At 42.4% G+C, this 22,143-nt stretch overlaps 1 protein-coding gene across 1 annotated transcript in view; it reads left to right on the top strand.

The window, feature by feature from the left end:
- The window catches only part of bmp1a (bone morphogenetic protein 1a), a 39,123-nt gene that overhangs the window by 14,810 nt on the left and 2,170 nt on the right, over positions 1 to 22,143 (top strand). Inside the window, exons 3-19 of the mRNA XM_033619346.2 lie at positions 640 to 765; positions 3,387 to 3,504; positions 4,928 to 5,106; positions 5,511 to 5,616; positions 10,734 to 10,858; positions 12,566 to 12,681; positions 12,811 to 12,913; positions 14,161 to 14,277; positions 14,679 to 14,824; positions 14,913 to 15,108; positions 15,365 to 15,490; positions 17,878 to 18,038; positions 18,192 to 18,372; positions 18,495 to 18,620; positions 18,798 to 18,925; positions 20,018 to 20,231; positions 21,153 to 21,403. Coding sequence (XP_033475237.1) covers positions 640 to 765; positions 3,387 to 3,504; positions 4,928 to 5,106; positions 5,511 to 5,616; positions 10,734 to 10,858; positions 12,566 to 12,681; positions 12,811 to 12,913; positions 14,161 to 14,277; positions 14,679 to 14,824; positions 14,913 to 15,108; positions 15,365 to 15,490; positions 17,878 to 18,038; positions 18,192 to 18,372; positions 18,495 to 18,620; positions 18,798 to 18,925; positions 20,018 to 20,231; positions 21,153 to 21,403 — 2,519 coding nt within the window. The remainder of the gene's footprint in view (positions 1 to 639; positions 766 to 3,386; positions 3,505 to 4,927; positions 5,107 to 5,510; positions 5,617 to 10,733; positions 10,859 to 12,565; positions 12,682 to 12,810; positions 12,914 to 14,160; positions 14,278 to 14,678; positions 14,825 to 14,912; positions 15,109 to 15,364; positions 15,491 to 17,877; positions 18,039 to 18,191; positions 18,373 to 18,494; positions 18,621 to 18,797; positions 18,926 to 20,017; positions 20,232 to 21,152; positions 21,404 to 22,143) is intronic.

Below are 22,143 nucleotides of genomic sequence, written 5' to 3'. Positions count from 1 at the left end.
GGAAAGCGATCTGGTTGTTTTTGCGACAGCAGCGCCAACAATAATACCACTTGGAAATGCTTGTGGGGGAAATTGTCTGTTTCCACTTCGAGTAAATCAATTGAAAACCAACAAAAACATACTGTTCTGGGTTTGTACCTAAAGGACTTCAAACAGCTAATGTCAGGTGACAGCAGTTATATGTGCTTTAATATAAGTTACGCCTGTTCTGCAGCATAATAATGAAGTACAGCAGGGAGATTGTGCTATAGGTGGTTCACATATGGATGTTTCTTATTATAATCCCCAGGTTTAGGTGGGAGCTTAGTCGCCATGGTTACTTGCATTTATTTGTGTTTGAGTGACATTAAAACAGTGAAATTAATTTGAAGGGTAGAAAGCTTCAATAGAATTGAATTCAAGTGGGAAGAACAATGTTATTTGAGCAAACGTCTCTTTAAGGGAGTAAATGTAATTTCCTAAATGAGAAATAATAATTAGAACTTCTGAATGGCATTAAACCTTCAATAAGTCTCTTTTGTCATCTGAGGAACTATTCTAGGGTAAAGCAGATTTGGTCTTCTTAAATGTTGGAGAAACATTTTACCCAGAAACATCATTTGTTTGTTTGTTTTTGTGTCTTTTATTTCAAATCTTCAGGAGCAACCAATCAGAGTAGCCAAAATAGGCAAAGCTCACGCCGCAGGAAAAGAGCTGCCACCTCCAGACCTGAACGTGTTTGGCCTGAAGGTGTTATTCCCTATGTCATCAGTGGAAACTTTAGTGGTAAGTAACAACGATTTACTCACCCTCTTTAACAGAGGATGTGTTTATGTACATGATGTGATGTAATGTTGGTGCAGAAAATAAAAAACTGGGGCATCATCTTTTACTAACTCCTAAAAATGAATAAAGAAACAAACTGCTGCAGAGGTGGGAGTCACACGTGCAAGTCCCAAGTTACTGTGGTGAGAATCAAGCAAGTCAAGTTGAATCCCTGCTATAAGTCAAGCAAATCACACGTCAAATCATATGAAATACTGATGATCAAGTCAAAAGCTAGATGTCCAGCTAACATTTGACAAGCCAAGATTTTTTTTTAACTGCAGACTTTACACACCACTGTTCTCTTCTTACCAGCGCCATTGACAGCATCATTCTTAAATCAGAATTTTACTATTTTTGGACTAGCCCCCTCCACAATAGCTGACTTGTGCATTGACTCTGTTGGGCTGCCAAGTCCTATGGGTTGCTAAGTTTGCACGCATTAGGGTTGTAGTCAACCAAAGAAAATCTTGGCTGACTGATATTATACCTACTCTCCAACCAATCTATTGGTCAGTGGGGGAAAAGAATCTGCACTTTGTCTCTAGATGAATTAAATCGGCCTCACTGCACTGACCACAGTCTACCTGATAGCGCAGTGTGTCCACCAAAGCATATTTTTTTTCCGGTAAACATTAACACTTGTCCAGGACAAGTAAACTCTGTTATCAGGCAAGTGGGATGCCTTCAGTGAAAAATAAATGTGATGTCCAATATTATCTAAAAAAAAACAAACTTTGAACTGTAACGCTTATCCACCTGAGCTGTGTGTGCGTGGCTCTCTCACTACAAGCATTGAATGGGACTGATGGAAAAAAATCTGACATACTGGACACTATAGAAGTTCACTTTGGGGTTGACAATGTCATACATAATATAATATTACTAACATTGATTATCTCTGTAACGCTGCATGCAAGACAGAGACTTATGCTAACTTTGGCCATCTTGGCTCCAACAAGTCTCCAGTGTGTTCCTATTACTCTCAGAAGCTTTATAATCCAGCCTTGAACTGCTGTGTCCTTTTAGAGACTCAGAACATAAATCCATAATGATAAATCCGTTACCGATTGTCCTCTATGATTATTTATACTTTTTTCAATTAAAAACGAGAGTTGAAAAATGTTTAACTTCAGGTAAGACGCTGTGTGTCATTAGTCATACAATCACAGTGGAGAAGGGGCAGGACAAATGCCACAAACCATCACAGAGGACAAATACAAGCGCTGAACAACAACTGCTGTTATTAAATGGACCAACCAATCGACCAGAACGTGACTGCCCTAGCAAAATGTTAACTTTTTAATATCCAGGAAAATGCAAATATTTAAAAACAAGTAAAATCCTTTCAAGTCATTGGTCTCAAGCCAAAGTCAGATCTTTTGTCATTGTTAGTCAGGCAAGTCTTGAGTCAGATTGACCCCTCCTCTGCACTGCTGTAACATGTCATCTAGTCGTGGCACCTTAAAAATGTCTATATGTTTGTGGAGCTCTGCTGGGTAATTGTTCAAAAGCAAAATAAATATTGTAATTTTAATATGATAAATACAAGACTATGAAACTTTATAAAATATTATTAAAAATGTATTATGGTGGCCAACACGCCAATACAAAAACACAAACAGCCCTATGTAGAGCCAGTGTTTGGTTTGTCTGTTCTGGGCTACTGTAGAACAACATGGCAAACTCTGTGGTAGATGACTCACTCCATATGTAGATATAAACAGCTCATTCTAAGGCAATAAAAAGACAATGAAACTAATGACAACATTGTTATGAACATTATATTGCATTTCTGCCAATATATGCTCCTAAATCCTACACACTGGACCTTTTGAGGAACACCTCACCCCACAAAATGACCATTTGTATATCAACTAGTAATGCCTTGTTGCCTTGAATTCATTAAAAAAAAAATCTCACATGCCTCCATAAAAACACCAAACATATTGATTTATTGATTGATTAGGGTCCACTTTAACAACAGGAAACTATGTGAAAACATCCATTAATGGACTCTCACAGAACTCGTGCAGTATAATGCAAGTCTTTTTTATCCAGTCGTACACTCAGTATTTTCAAAACCATGCTGTTTAAAACTGAACTGAAAGTGACAGTGGTCTATGGTCTCTTCAAATCCAGAGTCAAATACTAAGGTTTTTAGCGACAATGCTTGTGTTTGGAGAGTAATGAGCATCCGACTGGATAAACGACACTTGGCTCATACTACACGAGTTGTGTGAGAGTTTGTCAATGGTTGTTTTTACATAGATTTTCTGTTGTTAAACACTGTCCTTAATCAATCAATAAATCAATATGCTAGCGGTTTTCTGTAAAGGCATGCCAGAAAAATAAAGTTTTCCTCACAGATATAAGGTAAGAAGGCATGACTTACTAATTTACAGATGGTCATTTTGTGGGTAAAGTATTCCTTTAAGACTTCATTTCCAGTAACTCTCTATCCACTCTATATCTCAGAGCTGTTTCAGGCTGTTCCCGTTTCTATTTACCTCCACTTTACTATAAAATGTGTGTGTTTTTGTCATCTCCACTGATCTCACCCTCTCCGTCATCCTATTCAGGCAGCCAGCGGGCTATATTCCGCCAAGCCATGCGGCACTGGGAGAAGCACACCTGTGTGACCTTTATTGAGAGAACGCAGGAGGAGAGCTATATTGTCTTCACCTACCGACCATGTGGGTGAGTCAGCTGGGTTTTCAGCTCCCACATGAAGGAACCGAACAATGGCCTGCCTCTGTTGCGCCTTCGTTATCTACAGCTAATTATTTAGGGCCTAAGTACTTTTCCTTGCTTCCTGCTCAGCAGCCTTTCACCATTGTTCATCCTCTTTGTTCGCAGCCTCTGTGCGAGTTGTTATTTTAGCCCCCTACCAGTCCTGTGAGAGACGGCCATTCAGTGTTTGGGAATGTTTCCCGTGCCTCATCATCACACTGCATCGGTCACTGAGCACTTGTGTCAAACATGGTGTACAGAGCTGCATCCAAGGGAGAGACTTCCTCCCGTTTACTGCATTCCACTAAAGTTAGGCTCAGTGTCCACTCAGCATTTCCTCTTAAACAGAGACTCAGGGGACATGCTGGTTGTGGCTCTTGTTGTTGCTAAGCGACTATTGACAACCTGTTTGGACGTGCTGGGCTCTTTTATTTAATGATGAAATATTTTTTAATTAAAGCACTTGCTACTGTTGGGAACACAAACCAGTACAACCTATTAATTTGAGATTTGGAGGGAAAAGAGGCCAGAGCTGTTGGGAGAAGTATTAGAGAGGTTCCCAGGGGACACACAAACCTAAAATGTTCCCATGTTTCAATCTCACACAGATTCAAACCACAAACTGGAGCCATTATGTCATTACACACAATGTACCTCTCCCACTGATATGCATCACTCAACACAAACAGCTTAACAGAAAGCGGATGCAGCTCATGAAACTGAGCTTTTTCCAGCCAACTGTTGATAGTCATTTTTAGCTTGGTTACTGGCCTCCGGAGCAACAGGGATGACATTATCCACGCAGGCGGCAGCGGTTAGCAGTGGGAACGCTTGACTCTGCTGCATATTCAGCAGGCCCCCATCTGTCCTGTGCAAAGTTCAAGGCGTGTCTCAGGAGAGCCTGGCCTGGCTCGCAGTAATTAGAGAGCGGCTGTCTGGCCCACAGGGCCGTGATGTGTGCCCGTCCTCCCAGACTCCCACACTGAACCTTTCATGTCACACTGAGATGGAGCGCTGTAGCCAGCCAGCTTCCACCGTCATTCTCAGCATTTGCATTGGCAGACGCATGAATGAATGTCGCTGCTGTATGTGTGGATGATGGGTCGCCTTGACCAACTCTCCTATAAAACAGACCAGAGGTTGTTGAGATAATGTTGTTCTCTTTACAAGCTCCATTATATATGCACAGAGCATGTTAAAATATAGGAGCCATAGACGTTAAAGAGCCAGAGACACATTCCTTCTTCTGCTCCCCTGGGAAACATGACTTTTTTGGACTCGCTCTGTAGTTTCCACTTGCTTGTTGGCGTTTTTTTCATTTACTAAAACATAAAGTTTTGGGTTTGTTAACACTGCTTCTGTGTGTGTGTGTCTGGCTGCTAATTCGTAGGTGCTGCTCCTATGTTGGACGACGCGGAGGGGGCCCTCAGGCCATATCCATAGGGAAAAACTGTGACAAGTTTGGCATTGTGGTGCACGAGTTGGGTCACGTGATTGGATTCTGGCACGAACACACGCGGCCTGACCGAGACGAACATGTCAGCATTATCAGGGACAACATTCAACCAGGTAGGAGCCCAGGTCTCAGCAATCCCTCAGCAATAATGTTAGGAAGATGCAGTGAGAGATGAAATAATGAAAGTAACACATTTGTTCACATGAAAAGTCCGGGCTAAGATGGTAAGAACAGAAAAGAGGCTCATCCTCAGCCTGCAAGTGTTTATAGAACTGGTCAACAGCATATAAAACAGCTATCCAGGCCAGCTTTTTAAAATTTTTGTCTGTGAAAAGTTAAAACAATTGTCATGCCAAAAAGCATTAAACATCTCTGTGATTTATCAGCTGTGTCTCATTGTGTGATGCGTTTTTCGGGAAGAGGAGAACTGTATTCACCTTTGACCTACATCCATAAGGTTGCACAGTATGACTCAGCTTCATATTTCAACTGTGCTTTTCCCTTTTTCCTTTCACAGGACAAGAGTATAACTTTTTGAAGATGGAGCCGGGGGAGGTGGACTCTCTGGGAGAAGTCTATGACTTTGACAGTATCATGCACTATGCCAGGAATACATTCTCCAGGTAGGAGCCAAGCCAAGTTCCACTCCATACGCCCCAGACAAGAAAACTTGTCTTAGATCAAGTCAGGCCAAGCTGTTTTCCCACTCTGTGGCAACCTTTTAACCCATTATCTTTATTTTCCATTCCTGCTCTTAGACTTTTATGAGTGTATAGATCTGTAATGCACCAGGTCCGTGTCTATGGGCTACTGCTGAGTAATGTGGCAGGATTCCCAAAGAGAAGAATGAGACACTTAATTCTTCCTAATAATGAATCACTAGAAAACTAGCATGTAGCCTGAGGACATCAAGTTTAGAAAAGGCTCACTGTTGTTTGAATGTCTGTGTTGGATCTGAATTGTTTCCTCACTGTTTTGAGTTCATATACAAAGAGATAGAAACAGGTTTCCTGGGAGAAGGTGGGTCTTTGGTGGATATTTATAAAGTAGCTCCTACAAAAAGCTTCTATTTTGAACTAAGGACTCTCCTCCTCTTGTCTAAGTTTCTTTTGGCTGGACTATTTTTTTTTTCAACAATCAATGCTCATATTACATGGGGCTTTAGGGAGACTGGAGGAGTACAAATGTGATTTATGTAATATTTGGAAAAAGATTAAATTGCTTATTGCTGTAATGGAAATACTGAGGGTCAAAAAAATAATACACGTGATGTCAGCTGTGGCAAGAAATCTGACGGGTCATTTTCCATTTAGCTTCTTCTTTTTGGACCCACAGTAGAGCAGAGTAGATCTGTCAGTTTCACATTTAGCTCAGCTGTTGCTTCATTGTTTTACCTGTTTTGGCATCCACTTTTCACTCTCATTGTGGCTTGTGCTGCATCAGCAGCTCTGAGCAGTGTTTTAAAATGATTTAAATCCAATGTCTCTGGAATACTTAGAATTATTCATATTATCTTTTTTTCCTGTAAAGTGAACGCCAAGTCTTTGTAGCCATAGTGAAAGTGTTTGTCTGGGATGTGCCAGCTCCTTCCCACAGCCTGTTCGAATTAAGGTTCCTCTCCTCGGTTGGTTCCCGCTGCTTTTGCAGCAGCAGCAGCCCCAGTAAAGCAGCATCGGTCCTGGGGCTGAGCTAACACAGCAACAGAAGCCCTGCTTCATCATGACAAAATTTCCGCGCACCACTTTCAAGGCTATGTGGAGCTTCTTGTAAAAATTGTGCTTTCACATCATGAACTGCCTCATTATGCTCCTAAAGACTCTTTGAAGAGGCTTTGGTGATTAGTAGCATGATGTTTACTCCGAACTACTGCAGGGACCTGGGCTGCAAAGCCTTTTAGCACCTTCGTAGCACTCAGGTGTTACAATACATGCCTTGCTACTAAATGTTGTCTGCACTCCATGCACAATTAGGGTCAACTGCTAATAATCACCCACATATGGTAGGGACTGGAGGAGTGGAAATTTTATTGTCTCAATTAATGTTTCCCTTGTGTTTTCCCATATAAAGGAAACTTTCTGCCAAATGCTCTCCGGGCTCAGTAAATAGCATCACATGACTCTAAATTAAGATAGTTGATAAATAACTGATGAATAAGCATAAATGGCTGAACTGTGGTGACCCAGATTAAACCAAATTTGTTATTAAATTACTTGGAAACTGGAAATATGCTGCATAGACAAAGTCCTGTTTGTAAAAGCAGAAGTGTAAATGTGTCACACTTACTTAACACTTCATTTTGTTGCCAGCTGACCTCATTCCTTACCCCCTTTTTAGATGCCACGGGAAGCTGCCCCAGATGTTGTGCTGTCATTCAGCACTACACAGGGGTGTTGCGGCGTCAGAGGAAAAGTTTTACCAAAAAAAGCCCCATGACAAACACTGGTCAGTCTGGGCTCCTACTCTAGTCATCCGAGGCTGCGGTTAATTTGAACTCTTATTTACCAGCTGGGTGACTACAGAAGCCAAAATAGACCTCTTGGGAGAAATTGACTCAGATTCAGCTTCTGAGTCATCATTGTAATTACAAAAGCATCACTACGCTCACAGCAAAGTGGCTTCTTGACAACCTGTCCATGTACATTAAATTATTTCGTAAGCTGTGACAACCAAACTTTACATAGAGTCGTTTAAATATTATGGTTACCTCCTGCTGCCATGTGCAGGATATGACCTAAGTTTTGTGTATGAACACTGCATATGGCTGCTTGCCTCTAGTGCATAGATAAACAAATCTGGGAACCTTTCAGACAGCTGCAGGAACAGTCACTTCAACTATGCAGTGTTCTATGCAATTTTGACAGCCTCCATTTAGCCAGACTGGGTGTAATTTGATCTATTGGCTGCAAAATACAAGGTAACCCAGACTCTGATCATTACTACCTTACTGTGATGTGAGAACCAGCTGTTGGCTGTTCTTTTGTTCTCACATGGCCCTCCATGACAGCTGTATATACTGTATATTTCTTTTCATTTTCTCCACCACCAGCTCTCCCATGCCCTGTGTTACTCTCTCAGCGTATGGGCCTCTTCCCAAGTCAACTGCCATGCTCTTGCGGCAAACAGATTCTGGGAAGCAGAGAGGGAATCTTTGTCTAAACGGAGGCTGCGGCTGGGTGTAGGCCAATGTACAGAAATGCCTGTCTGACCCCGTGCATCCAGACTGTAGGTCGAGAATGCACTTAACACAGAACGGAGCTGAAGTATTGCACAGTCTTTTGCAGAATGTGATTCTGTTGGGTTTAGTGTTTAGTATTGTGCAGGAAAATGGAGGAATGGAGAGGCATAAAATAACATCTGGTATGATATAACATGAAACTGTATTCTCCAGAACTCCTATCAACAACCTTTTCTCTAGTGGGCTTTTAGGTTTACAGGATCCTTTTGTGGCCTGAACAAAGCCCAGTGCAGCTGATAAACTGTTTGCATATTTTAACAAAGAGAGGTGTTTTTAGAGGACGGTTTTGTCTCGTATTGGATTTCAGTCAGCTCAGCACTTAAAAACAGGATATTCATTTCGTTGCTGTCACTCTTAGGTCAAGATTTGGAGTTAACCTCATGATCCTCTAAATTTGTGGTATGCACTACAGCCTGCTGCACAATGGAAGCAGACCTGCCCTAAAGTATGTTTATGTCGGGTAATCCGCCCTGTTCTGTTTTCACTCCAGCTCTCAGCTCTGCTGCTATCTGAATTCGTGGAACTGTGTTGATCAATAGACTGTTTAGACATGAGAGAGGAACGGCTGCCACTGCTGGGGAATATTTCACAGAGCTGTATTAGCAGACAAGGGGCTCCTGTTAGCTTTTCACAAGTCATTCCAAGCACTTTTCCTGAGTGCTGATTGGCTGATTTACCTGTGCCACTGTCGTTCTTTGTTACCCCATTATTAGCCGGCGTGTTTGCCCGGTGTTTTACAGCAAATCACCGTGGGAAGCCAGGGCCTTTGCCGTGGGTGTTGTTCGGAAGATTTCATGGCTTGTCTTGATGTTGTGCCGTGTCTCCTGGGGACAAGCAGGGCTGATCCCCATGCTTTTTGTCTGGGGTATGTTACCCGACCCACAACTGTGCCTGCCCCCCTCCTTTGCTCCAGAGATATTTTTCAGGACTGGTGCGTGGAGCAGTGCCAACTCAAATAGAGACCTGCCAGTGTGCCCTTTGTCTGCTCTGACACCGGCTGGAGTGGCGTTTTTCACCAACAGCCAGCATACGGGCTCCTGGAAGCTCACAGACAGACAGGCAGGCAGAGTCTAAACTGTTAGCTCAGGCTGCTCTGTTTGCACATGCCTGGCGTTGATAGGCATGTCACCATGGGAACGGCCAGGGAGCCAGGCCGTTCCTCGCCAATACTTGGAGGAAAAATGGAGATGATAAACTAGCAAAGTGTCAAGTGAGACAGCAGTGTGAAAAGAGTTTTTCTGTACTTACTGTTCTGCCCTTTTTTAAAACTACGTAGATGCTTTACCTGATTGTTTTTTACAGTTTTGGTTTTGGACTTTGTTCACATCCCTACCTACACAGCTTATGCAATTTATTTTGACCGCACAGTACCTCTGGAGAAGCGCTTAAGCTCTTAGATTGGGTCCATCTGCAAGGCAGACGTGTGTGAAGAATGATGTCAGCGTTAACCTCAGAAGCAGAACGTGTGACCCTGACCTCAAAGGGAGACTTTGATAAGTGACAAGCAACTGTCCATCTGTTGCACTTTAGCCAGAGACGAGTAGATCTGAGAGAATCATAGAGTAAACATCATTGTTTAAGTAAATAAATAAAACACACACTTGCATACTTTTAAATTCATGTATGAGGATGGGAGACAAAGGAACACATGGCAACTGAGATAAGAAAAAGCATAAAAAAGAGTTAAGAATATAAATTTTTCTATTTTAAATCATCACTGGTCTAATGTACCTCATTAGAAAGTGATGATGGGTCAAGTGGGAAAGTGAATCAGCCACATCCTGACTGGTTATATATTAAAAGACTGTTTATCCATAGATAAGAGGTTTTGTTAATGGTTTTGATCGTGTAAAGTTTATTACTGTACAAGCAGCTGGGTCAGGATCATGATAATCCTCTTGTGTCCAGATAGGTGTGGGTGTGCATGCTCATGCAGTGACAGCAATAAAAAAAAGCTTCATGCTGCCAAATTTAGCTGGTGCCGCTTCTCATTACAATAAGTCTGTTAGTATCATATGTTTAAACTGGAAGAGATATTGATACATTTCATTAGATGCTGGTTTTAAATCAGAAGTCTCAAAAGTATTTAGACATTTTCTGGTAGCAAATCCATATTGTAGTATATAGTGTTCTGAGTTACTATATTTAAATCTCTGTTTAAAAGCCTATCCAAAGTGAATATGAAAATGAGTTTCCCATGCCCCTCTTTGTCTGTTGGATTTGCTGATTTTTTTTTTTTTTCTACAAAACAACCACATTTTGTTCAGCATCGCCAAGACTGGCTGTACTCATTTTCACTGTGGTATTTATTTGGTCGCAATCCTTTAGAAACAATTATTAATAATGTTGACAGTGATTGAACTGCACTGTCTGATGGTAAGTCACTTAATCCTTGTGCAAACATGTGCCGTGGCGTGCATGCATGTTGGAATAGTTATCAGGCTCGTGTGCATGAGGTCTGGGTTTCATGCGATATTAACATCGGTCCCTGCTGCTGAATTACAGAGGCATCTTCCTGGACACCATCCTGCCACGCTACGATGTGAACGGAGTGCGACCACCCATTGGCCAGAGAACCAGACTGAGCAAAGGGGATATCGCACAAGCACGCAAACTCTACAAATGCTCCAGTAAGACCAAAATGACAGATGCTGTCTGCCATGGGTTTTTCCTGTCTATTTTTGCATGTGTGTGTAACATTGCCCTGAGAGAGAGAGAGAGAGGTCTGCAGCTCCTCCTGCCTTCCTGCCTGGATGCAGCTCACAATGTGGAAATAGCCAAGCATCTACTATTGATGTGGTGTGGTTCCTTGGCTACAGCGTCCGAGACTCCCAAGCTGGGAGGAGTGTAAACACTACCCAGGGACAGGAAGTTTGTCATCACGCTTTCCCAGATAGACTCAAAAGAACAGCTGGTCTTGAGAGGACAGTGTCTAAACCGATTGTTGGGAATAATGCTCATGTCCACACATCACAACATGTGCATTTTAAACTGTGAGGCTATACACTAAGGAGAGTTACATAAGCCTGGCACTTTTCCGAACCACTCACTTTGTATATGATTCAAGAGAGGAGAGATGCTGTTGAAGTAAACAAAATTTATAGATGTTTAACAGATGTACATTGAGCACAGCCTTCTGCTGAATAGATTTGATGTCAGACAGTTAATTGTAGGTCAGGCCAGGATAGCTGAGCTGTCAGCCTCACATTAAAGCTCAATGAATAAACAGTGATGGTCACCAGACCTGGACCAGCCGGTGTGGTTTTTGTGTAGAACTGGAAATTTGAACCTGAGATGTATGTATATGTGTCTGTGCAAGCGTTTCGTCTCTTTCTGTCTTGTGAGGAAGAAACTGACTGGATGATGTGACGCACATTGTGGGGGATGAGGTGGTGAGTCTCCACATGTTCTTGGAAAAAAAAATCCTTAAAGCGCCACGGATCTCCCATTCATGCAGCATTCCTGGGAGCGTTTGTCATCCCCGGTGTGTGCCTGAGAGCTTGTTAATGGTTTAGTACTGGCAAACCTCTGCCAAGCATTATGACACAACTCGCAGTTCAGGGCTCCTCGTTTTATTGCTTACACACAAACCTCAAGGGGAGCAATGAATGTGAAGAGTCGGGGAGGGGGAGATGTTTTCCTTACTCCCTCAAAATGCAACCCAAGGTAAAGATAACACAGAGTAATAATGAATGCATGCACCATTCTCAAGATGGACAACTGAAGATACGATCTACTCTCTGTCATTTCCTCTCTGTCTTAATTAAACACATCTTTCCCCCACTTGGCATGAGCCTGCCTCAGCCATTCCACAAGGCCGTGCACAGTGTTTGGAATCAGTCCTCGCACACTTGGACACTTTAGTTTTGCCAGTCAAACTAAGGGTGGTTTTTCACTGGCAAGGCGTACATAATGCATCACGTCCTCCAGAGGGCTGGGTTATTTATAGTGGGCCAGGTTTATTTTCAGAGGATGCTCAGAGAAAGTGTCTCACACTCCTCTATTCCTTTGTGTCATCATCATCTGGAGTAGGTGGGGGAGGGGAGGGGTGAGGCGCGGGGTTGTGGGTGAATATTATCAGCAGATGTGCCTTTGAACATAAAAGCGCTGCCCTTTACTTCACATTCGGTGTTATAATTCCAGCATCAAGCATCTGTCTGCAGCAAGGTTTCAGGGGATTTACTTCACAGCTAATGTGTGTGTATAGCTCGAATTAGTGGCTTAGGTGTTTTCAGGCAGAGACTAATTGGTAGTGCATCTTGCTTACGTGCGAATTTGTGTGTGTGTGTGTGTGTGTGTGTGTGTGTGTGTGTGTGTGTGTGTGTTATTGTGCACAGGATGCGGGGACAGTCTGCAGGACAGCAGCGGGAACTTCTCCTCTCCTGGCTTTCCCAATGGATACTCAGCCTACATGCACTGCATCTGGAGAATATCAGTCACACCAGGGGAAAAGGTATGAGCATAATGGAAAGTACTAGACCAGCTTAGAGATGCTTTGCTTTCTGTTTACACTGATATAGTGTCTCTGTTGCCTATTATTTATCCAAACCGTGTCAGTAATCACCCTCTCTTGGTTTTTAAGATCATTCTGAACTTCACTTCCATGGATCTGTACAGGAGCCACTTGTGTTGGTACGACCACGTGGAAATCCGAGATGGATACTGGAGGAAGGCGCCTCTTAAAGGTCAGTTTTAACGGTAGCATGCCATTAGTATGTCAGTTACTCACCCCGTGTTACGTTATAATTACGAAGAAAACTTTTTCTTGCATGCCTCCAAAGTGAACGAAGAATCCAAAAATGGAGAAAAGACTTGATGAATTGAAGTCATAGGGGTCTGTGTTCAACAACAGCAAAACTATATCAAACCATCTGTTTACAAATTCTCACACAATTTGTGCAGTATAATTCAAGTCTCATTTATCCAGGCATATGCTCAGTACTTCCCAAACAGAAAGCTCTTTCTGATGGGGAACTGAGCTAAAAGCGAAACTTATCTATGCTCTCTTCCAAACCAGACTCCATTGAAAAAAACAGTAATCTTTGCTCACTAAACACAGGTGCTGCTGGTCTACTGCTGCCTCAATTGGTAGTTTGTTTTAGTTATTGTGTGACATTGCTGAATCCAGACTGACCCTTTGAAACACCAAAGTCACACAATAACACAAACAAACTAAGTGATCGAGGCAGCTGGTCGACCAGCAGCTCCCGTGTTCAGCGAGGTAAAACAACAGTTTTTGTCAGTGGAGTCTGGCTGGATAAATGAGACTAAGATTATACTGTGTGAGTAGTGTGAGAGTTGAAACAGTTTTGCTTCTGCACTTTATCAAGGCTTTTCTCATTTTTTTTTTATTCTTTGATTACTGTGGAAGCATGCAACAAAAAAGTTTTCTTCACAAAGTGAAGGTAACACAGGGTGAGTTATTGTGTGTTTGTGTGTTATTGTTTGTTTTGTCTAATGTACAGTCCAAAATTCAAGGATATTTAGTTTATTAACATAAAAGAAAACCTGGAAATAAGTCAGGTTTATTGTTGAATATGTCCCTGGGCTATCGATACAAGCACCAACAGTAACCGCCACTAAACACAGGTTTTACTGTGTTTAAACATTGAAAATATTTACATTATTCACAAAGTTAACTGTCCGGTAAAGGCAGAGTTTTGATGGGCGAAAGAGGAACAAAGTGACCTCCATTAGCTTCAGCTAGTTATACTGAGGACATACAGTATGTGAACACATTGAACGCTGAAAATAAGGACAGTAACTTTTTGTCTGTTTATATGTTCTTTTAATTAAGGCTCATGTCCTCTCTTATCCTCTCACAGTGTGTTTTGTTTCTGTGAGAGCTGTGCTGAGGAATAATAGTTATCACAGGCGCCCTGATAATCAAATCTTGGTGTAACGTGTGTGTGTGTCTTCACCTGTGACCCAGGTCGTTTCTGTGGTGATAAGCTGCCTGAGCCAATCATTTCCACTGACAGCCGACTGTGGATTGAGTTCCGCAGCAGCAGTAACTGGGTGGGAAAAGGTTTCTCCGCCGTTTATGAGGGTAAGCACCCATTCCCCGACCTCACTGCACCCCATTCCAGCGTGCCGCTCAGCTGACTGAACGCATGGCCAGTCACACATCCAACAATGTGCCTAGAGGCTGCAATAATATCCACAGTTTTTGGCTCCCCTATTGCTGATGTGTCAGGCACTTTACGCTGCATTAATCAGATTTTGGCCGGCCTTCACACTCAGCTCCATTGTTTCCAGACTGTGCAAAGGGATGATGTGTGTTTGTGTGTGTGGGAGCTGGTGGTGGAGGCATTTCAGCTAATCCACATTGCATAAATCAGAACAGTGAGCACACGTTTTTTTTTTTTTTTTCTTCAGAGGCATGTGCTGATGAAATTGCTGTTGAGGGAGCTCAGTATTGTTTTTTATTGTTTTTACTGTCACATGCAGCCATCTGTGGTGGGGAGGTGAAGAAAGACAACGGCCAGATCCAGTCCCCCAACTATCCTGATGACTACAGGCCCAACAAAGTGTGTGTGTGGAAGATTACTGTCGCTCAGGGCTACCACGTAGGCCTTACCTTCCAGTCTTTTGAGGTAAAACACCAGTCCTTTGTCATCTATTCATTCAGTTGGAGTTTGTTTTTTGCTGCTGTCTAACCTTAAACCCTCTAACCTTCCTCAGATCGAAAGACATGACAGTTGTGCCTATGACTACCTGGAGGTTCGTGATGGAAACTCTGAAAACAGTCCCCTGCTGGGCCGCTTCTGTGGCTACGACAAGCCAGATGACATCAAAACCAGCTCCAACCAGCTGTGGATGAAATTTGTTTCAGATGGCTCTGTCAACAAGGCTGGCTTTGCTGCCAACTTCTTCAAAGGTCAGAGGTTAAGGGTTGTAAATTCTTAAGAATGTCAGCATCTGTTTATCTGACACGTTACAGAAATTCCCCTGCTGTTGTCTTTTAAACATTATGGCAGTATAAGTTTATTTCACATAGTTTTGTTTCACTGTTGGGTTCTGTTACGACCCTCTTTGCCTGGCTCCGCTGTTGTTTTGAGTTTGTTTTTTTGGTTGTAAGCCGCCGAGCCAGGGGGGCCGGCAAAAAGGGTCCTAACATATCTTTGTGTTTTCAGAGATGGATGAGTGCTCCAAGCCGGACAACGGTCGCTGTGAGCAACGCTGTGTCAACACACTAGGCAGCTACAAGTGTGCCTGTGACCCAGGCTATGAGCTGGCTGCTGACAAGCGCAGCTGCGAGGGTAAGTACAGGGAGAAAAGTCACCAGCCCTGCTCACCATGTAATTTACATGCTAAAGCACTTTACACAGTTAGCCACCCAAATACAATAAGTACAGTCATTCCTAAAACCTAGAAAACATGCTATCAGTAATGCTTGTGCTGGAAGGGCACTAACTTTTAAAGATTTGAGTCACAACAATGCAAGCATTATTTTTATCTCTAATTATATGTTGTTGTTTAAGAGCTAACTACTAGTACACAAGCTGTACAATATCTGGTTGACCACTTAGCCACTGTACGTCCCTGGAGAAACTCAGCTATCACTACAGCTTTGCTGTGTGCACCAGAATTCATCTTGTGCAATAGATTTTTGGGGTTTTGGAGAAAATATAGAGCAGTTAAAATTAAAGACAAGCAGATTAAATTGAAGTATCAAGAAAAGAAAGAAAAGAAACTTTAAGTACAGTTTGTCATGTACATTAATGATAGAATAATGCAGTGCATTTTCAAAAAATATAATGGTATGGTGGGAATCTTAAGGCACCTCATGATTCAGTTCTGATTCAGAGGGCTAGGATGTGATTATAAAACGAATGTTGATGCATCTTGATGCATCAGAATTTGTTATTTCTATACAGGATATATTTTTTCTTACTGTGCGACTACTTGCTACTTTTAAATCAGAGCAAATTTGCAATATTCCAGAATTAAAGGTCTAGTTAAGGGGATTCTGTGGCATCTAATGGTGAGGATAGCAGATTGCAACTGGCTGAAACCTCCAAGTTAGAATTTCTTCAGTGTTCATTGTTCAAAAGGTTTTCAGTGGAAGTTGAATTATCCGCAGAGGTCTCTTCCTCTCCAAAACAGAAGGACCTGGTGATTTAAACCGGTAAAATCACTGAATAAAGCAGTTTCACATTAGAAAATCAGACGCTCTTGTCGCTAAGAGGCTGCTAAATATGGTGGACGAGTTAGAAATGTGAATGGCCCTCTCTAAAGCCAGTGTTTGGTTTGTCTGTTCTGGGCTACCGTAGAAACACAGCGGTGCAGCCAGGTGATCTCCATAGACGAGGACCTGCTCCCTATGTAAATATAAACAGCTCATTCTAAGGCAACAAAAACATAACAGCTCTTATTTTCAGATGATTATACACCAAAGAAAACATACTTATTATATTAAATTCCATTTCTGCCATTATAACCCCATAAATCCCACACACTGAACCTTTAAAATCAAAAGATGAATATACTTGCACACAGCGCAGCTTTTGTCAGGTCCTTTTTCCTAAAACTTCATAAAAGCCAAAATGCTTCCATATGCTAGTTTTTAAGCCAGGGGGTGCTGTTCAGATTGTATCCATCTGCAGTTACTCCCACTCAGCCACCCTCACAAAAACTCAAGAAGTAGCTTAGCTGAGAACATAAAACCCTGTGCACATGTTTATGTTCATTATGTGTCACCAGCCAATTGTTTCAGCCTTAAGCCCAGTCTTACAAAATTGTTACAGGTGACCAACATGTGGAGGACTGGGTTTTAAATGTCTGATTATTGACTTTTCTGCATCAAAACATAATCTTTCAAGAGAGAATCATGACGCGTCTGTCCCCACCCCCTAATATGCTCTCACATAATCAACCCCATAGACACACAAACAGTATCACAGAATATTCCCACACCAACATAGCAGTAAGCTCTATTCTTATACAAGAGTTTGCTGTCAAGAAAGTAAAAATATTGCACATTAAAATAACAAAGAAGGTAGTATTTCACAGTTATACCTACATTTACATGCAAAGAAAAATTTTATTTTTATTTAACCTCTATTTAACCAGGAACATCCCATTGAGTTTAACAACCTCTTTTTCAAGGGAGACCTGGCCAAGATAGGCAGCAGCAAGTACAAAACACAGTTACAAATTACACAGATAAAACACAAACAAATAAAAGAAAAAAGGCAAGAAACTAGTGCCTGACATCCGCACAGCATGTTAAATAGCTACTGTAATAGCACTGTAACTTTTACCATTCCAACATTTCATTAATGCCTACATCTAATAATTCTACAATCCATGAAAACATCTATTTCAGCTGGAGAGGATCAACACTGCACATTAAGTTTAGCTAAAAATAACCAGGTGAGGAGCAACACCAGATGTTGCTGTAACATGTGTGTATCGCGTAACTGATATAAAGCCCTCACGGGCAGGTCAGGTGGTAATCGGGTTTATTCTGGACACAAAAGGATATTTCAGAGGGATTTCATTTTAGCTGTATGGTGTGCTGTGTAACATTTGGAACGTGTCCCCTTCAAACATTGGGTGATGTAGTTTGTTTTCTGTCTGCACATCAGTATCAAGCTCTAAACTATTTGTCCTTGTCTCTTCTTGGGTTGTGTTTTCTGTCCAGCTGCATGTGGAGGCTTCATCACCAAGCTGAATGGGTCAATCACCAGCCCGGGGTGGCCCAGAGAGTACCCCCCAAACAAGAACTGCATCTGGCAGCTGGTTGCCCCCACGCAGTATCGCATCACTCTGCTCTTTGACGTCTTCGAGACTGAGGGCAATGACGTGAGCACTGGGGTTATTATGAATCAGCGCGGGGTGGGTTTGTTCTGTTTTCTCTCTCTGTCATTGCACAGACCTCCCTGTCCTCCTCGTGTTTCATAATTAAAACCAAATAAAATGTCCCAGCCTCTTCACACGCTCTGTTTCTTCGCTCAGGTCTGTAAGTATGATTATGTGGAGGTGCGCAGTGGACTGTCAGCAGACTCAAGGCTACATGGGAAGTTCTGTGGGGCAGAGAAACCAGAGGCTATTACATCCCAGTACAACAACATGCGCATTGAGTTCAAGTCAGACAACACAGTGTCCAAAAAAGGCTTTAAAGCGCAGTTCTTTTCAGGTGAGTCCTCTGACAGTGATGTGCAAAGCATCGCAAGTCTTTTCAATCGGTCACTTAGAGCCGCTATCTGTCGGTCTTAAAAGGAAGCAGTCACCAAGGTTGTGTCCTCTGTGCTTCCTCAGACAAAGACGAGTGCTCTAAGGAAAATGGTGGCTGTCAACACGAGTGTGTCAACACCTTTGGGAGCTACAGCTGTCAGTGCAGGAGTGGCTTTGTGCTGCATGAAAACAAACACGACTGTAAAGAAGGTATTTCACCTCAAAGTCTCGTCTCTTTGATACGGTTGCACATTTATTCTTGTTCCTGCCTTATTTTTTATAGTAACAGCAGCCATTAGGGTCGATGAGCACATGCTTACTGTTGGAATCTGTTCCATATTAGCATGATACAGAGGTCTGCATTGACTCACTGATGTCTTTATACAGCTGGCTGTGATCACACTGTGAATAGTGTGAGTGGTGTCATCACCAGCCCCAATTGGCCGGATAAATACCCCAGCAAGAAGGCCTGCACCTGGGCACTCACCACCACTCCGGGCCACCGCATCAAAATTGTATGTCACTTCCTCCTGCTCTCTGTATGATTTCACTTGTCAGTCATGGAGTTATTTGTGTGCTGCTTATTCGTGTAGCTGAATTGCTTAATCCACTGAGGACATCTGTGTTTATTGTGCTGCTGTCAGAAACTGCTATGTCACTCCTAAAAATGATGTGTGGCTCCCTCTTCTGTTATTATCTGCTTTTTTGTCTATCATGTCACTGACATAGAGTAGATGATTTATTATAAGAAAATCAGTTACCAACTCATAATATCAAAGTACACCATGCATGCCTCTGTTTCTAAATAAGAATGTAAAATATTTGGAGGACATCTTCTAGCAAAGTATTTCCTGTTTAACTCTGTTTTACCTGTGTGCTGAGAGAATGAAATGGCACCTATCACTGTTAGGAAAACGTCAGAAGCTTAAAGGGACAGCTCACCCTAAAATCACAAATAGATATTTTTCCTCTTACTTGTAGTGCTGTTTATTAATCAAGATTGTTTTAGTGTGAGTTGCCGAGTGCTGAAAGTATCGGTAGTAGAAATGTCTGCCTTCTCTGGAATATAATGGAACAGTATTACCGTGCAGAAGGAAGCGTGCATCTACTCATGGATGAGAGGCTCGTGCTTGTGACAGCACAAGGAAAACTAGCTGAAGATACACGCTTCCTTCTGAGCTGTGATATGGTTGGCGGGTGTAGTTTGGCAGAAAGCAAATAACTCCTACATGAAACTGCTCAGAACAGGGTCTGTGGATAATCTTGAGTCACTGGGTCATGATTTCCAGAAAGAGACATTTCTGTTGAGTTTTCCAAGTGCATTTTTTGGCACTTTGAAAACCATAAACCGAGCGCCATCTAGTTCCATTACATTAAAGAGAAAGCAAACATCTTTACGGTCGTTATCTCCAACACTCAGCAACTCATACCAAAACAATCTAGACTGATGTAATGATGATGTAAATACAGCACTACATGTAAGAGAAAAAATATGTATATTTGACTTGCGGGTGAACTGTCCCTTTAAAATACCTAAAGTTTGATCTCGTGCTTTTCTATCTGTTACATACTTCTTTAAACATACTTACCGTTTTGTTTTGTCGCAGGCCTTCAATGAGATCGACATGGAGGCCCACCTGGAGTGTGCTTATGACCACATTGAGATTTACGATGGGCGAGATGGGAAAGCTCCGAGTCTGGGTCGCTTCTGTGGCACCAAAGAGCCCCCACCCATCATGTCTAGTGCCAACAAGTTGTTCATTCGCTTCTTCTCTGATAACTCAGTGCAGAAGAAAGGCTTCGAGGCTTCACATACTGCAGGTAAGAACAGATGCTGTTGTAACAGTACTCAGTTTCTCCTCCTGCTTAAGAAATAAAACACAATAGAATCTAAGAGGGATTCCAATAAAATCCTTTAGCCTTCATGTTTGAAGACATCAAATTAATTTTAGGTCAGCTACTCACATATCAAACTTAACAATGTTTTTTGAGTGTAATGCTCACAGGATTTAGTTTTAGTCGAAATTCACCACCCTGTCTGAGAATGATTATGACTCATATCTAACTACAGAGCATGTTAAGGAATCCTTTGTATCCGTATGACTGTGAAACCACAAATGAGCAAGAGAACAACATGCACAGCAGCTGTACAACGAAATCCAACTCAACTTTTTTTTTCATGGATTACTTTTTTTTTTTTTCTTTTTGTTAAGCGAGGCAGAGAGGTGAGACTAGACAAGATAAAACTTAATACATTGGGTGTTATGACAGGATTGCAGACGGTACAAAGAAAACAAAAAAAAGCCCCAAAATCCCCATTAATATGTTAGATCCTGTGGTGTGGGGTGTGTCTATATGAACAAGGGCAGTCTGTTGTATAGGGCTCCTTTGTGTGTGCGTGTGTGTGTGTGTATGTGTAAAGGACAGAACTGTGTTTTCCTGGCTGGGGTGTCTAATGACATCCCATTTTCCAGTCATTTTGTGATATTTCTTTCGTCTCCGTCTGTAAATTTCATTCCTTTCTTTTTTCCATGTTGCCAGTATTTTTGTCTATTCAGTGTGAGGCTGTGATTACCCCCTTTAGTTGCCCCCAGGCCCTTGGGAGGAAGCTGGCTGTAGAGGGTTGTTTGCTCGTCGTCCCTTCGACCATCCTGAACAGCCCCCCTGACCCATTAGGAGAGAGCCTGTTCATGTGGGCAGGGATGATTTGAATTTTTTTTTACTCAACTTTTCTGTTCACAGAGTGTGGAGGTCGCCTAAAGGCGGAGGTCAAAACCAAGGACCTGTTCTCCCATGCCCAGTTCGGGGACAACAACTACCCTGGGGCCTCCGACTGTCAGTGGGTGATCTCAGCGGAGAAGGGCTACGGCGTGGAGCTCATCTTCCAGACCTTTGAGATTGAGGAGGAGGCGGACTGCGGCTATGACTACATGGAGCTCTTCGATGGAGCTGACACCAAGTCTCCACGGCTGGGACGTTACTGTGGCTCAGGGGTGAGAACATTTTCTTAACAACTGCTACTCTCCAAATGTCTCTCATTGACTTGTCACAGATTTTTTCAGTTTTACTGTGTAGCAGCAGCACTACTCTGACAGTTGTTCTGAAATTAGTGCTGCTGCTGAATAACCTTTGCCAGCAGTTTGTAGAAGGGTGACTTTGTGAACCACCCTGGGGCTTTTGATTCCAGTCCATACTCCAGCTTTAATCACTTAGTTAAAGTTGATGTGTTGCTCTGGGTTTGGGAGTGTTGCTGTGGAGGCAGTTGTAGGTCAACACAAGCCATCACTCCCTGAGTGCCGATAGCCTATCAGAGTCTCTGGCATCAAGTTGTAACAGCAAATTAATCAGCCAATGCTGAGGCTGCAGCCTGAGTTCGGAACAATGAGGCCAGCAGGGAATTGAAACACAAGTTTCCTCAGGTCAGAGAACAGCTTGATTTCATTTACACACTTCAATAATAAGCTCTGGCCTTTTACTCACGCCTTTTCCTGTGAATCATTTGCTGGAGGGGACATAACACCCGCGGAACCCCGGGGAGTGGTTCCTCAATCAAGTTTCCTTTTATAAAACAGGTTGAAATAAACTGACACAATTCAGTCCCAAAGTAGGGTGAAAACTCATTATAGTGTGGGGAGGCTTACTTTTAGCCCAAGGGCTTTTCTCCATTATACGGCAGACGACATTTTGCTGGGTGTACAATTAAATTTGTAGGCCACTTTTTCCTGCGTTTTAA

This window comes from Epinephelus lanceolatus, chromosome 9 (genome assembly GCF_041903045.1).
Source record: "Epinephelus lanceolatus isolate andai-2023 chromosome 9, ASM4190304v1, whole genome shotgun sequence".
In the NCBI taxonomy this organism is placed as follows: domain Eukaryota; kingdom Metazoa; phylum Chordata; class Actinopteri; order Perciformes; family Serranidae; genus Epinephelus; species Epinephelus lanceolatus.
This window is presented reverse-complemented; position numbering and strand designations above follow the sequence as displayed.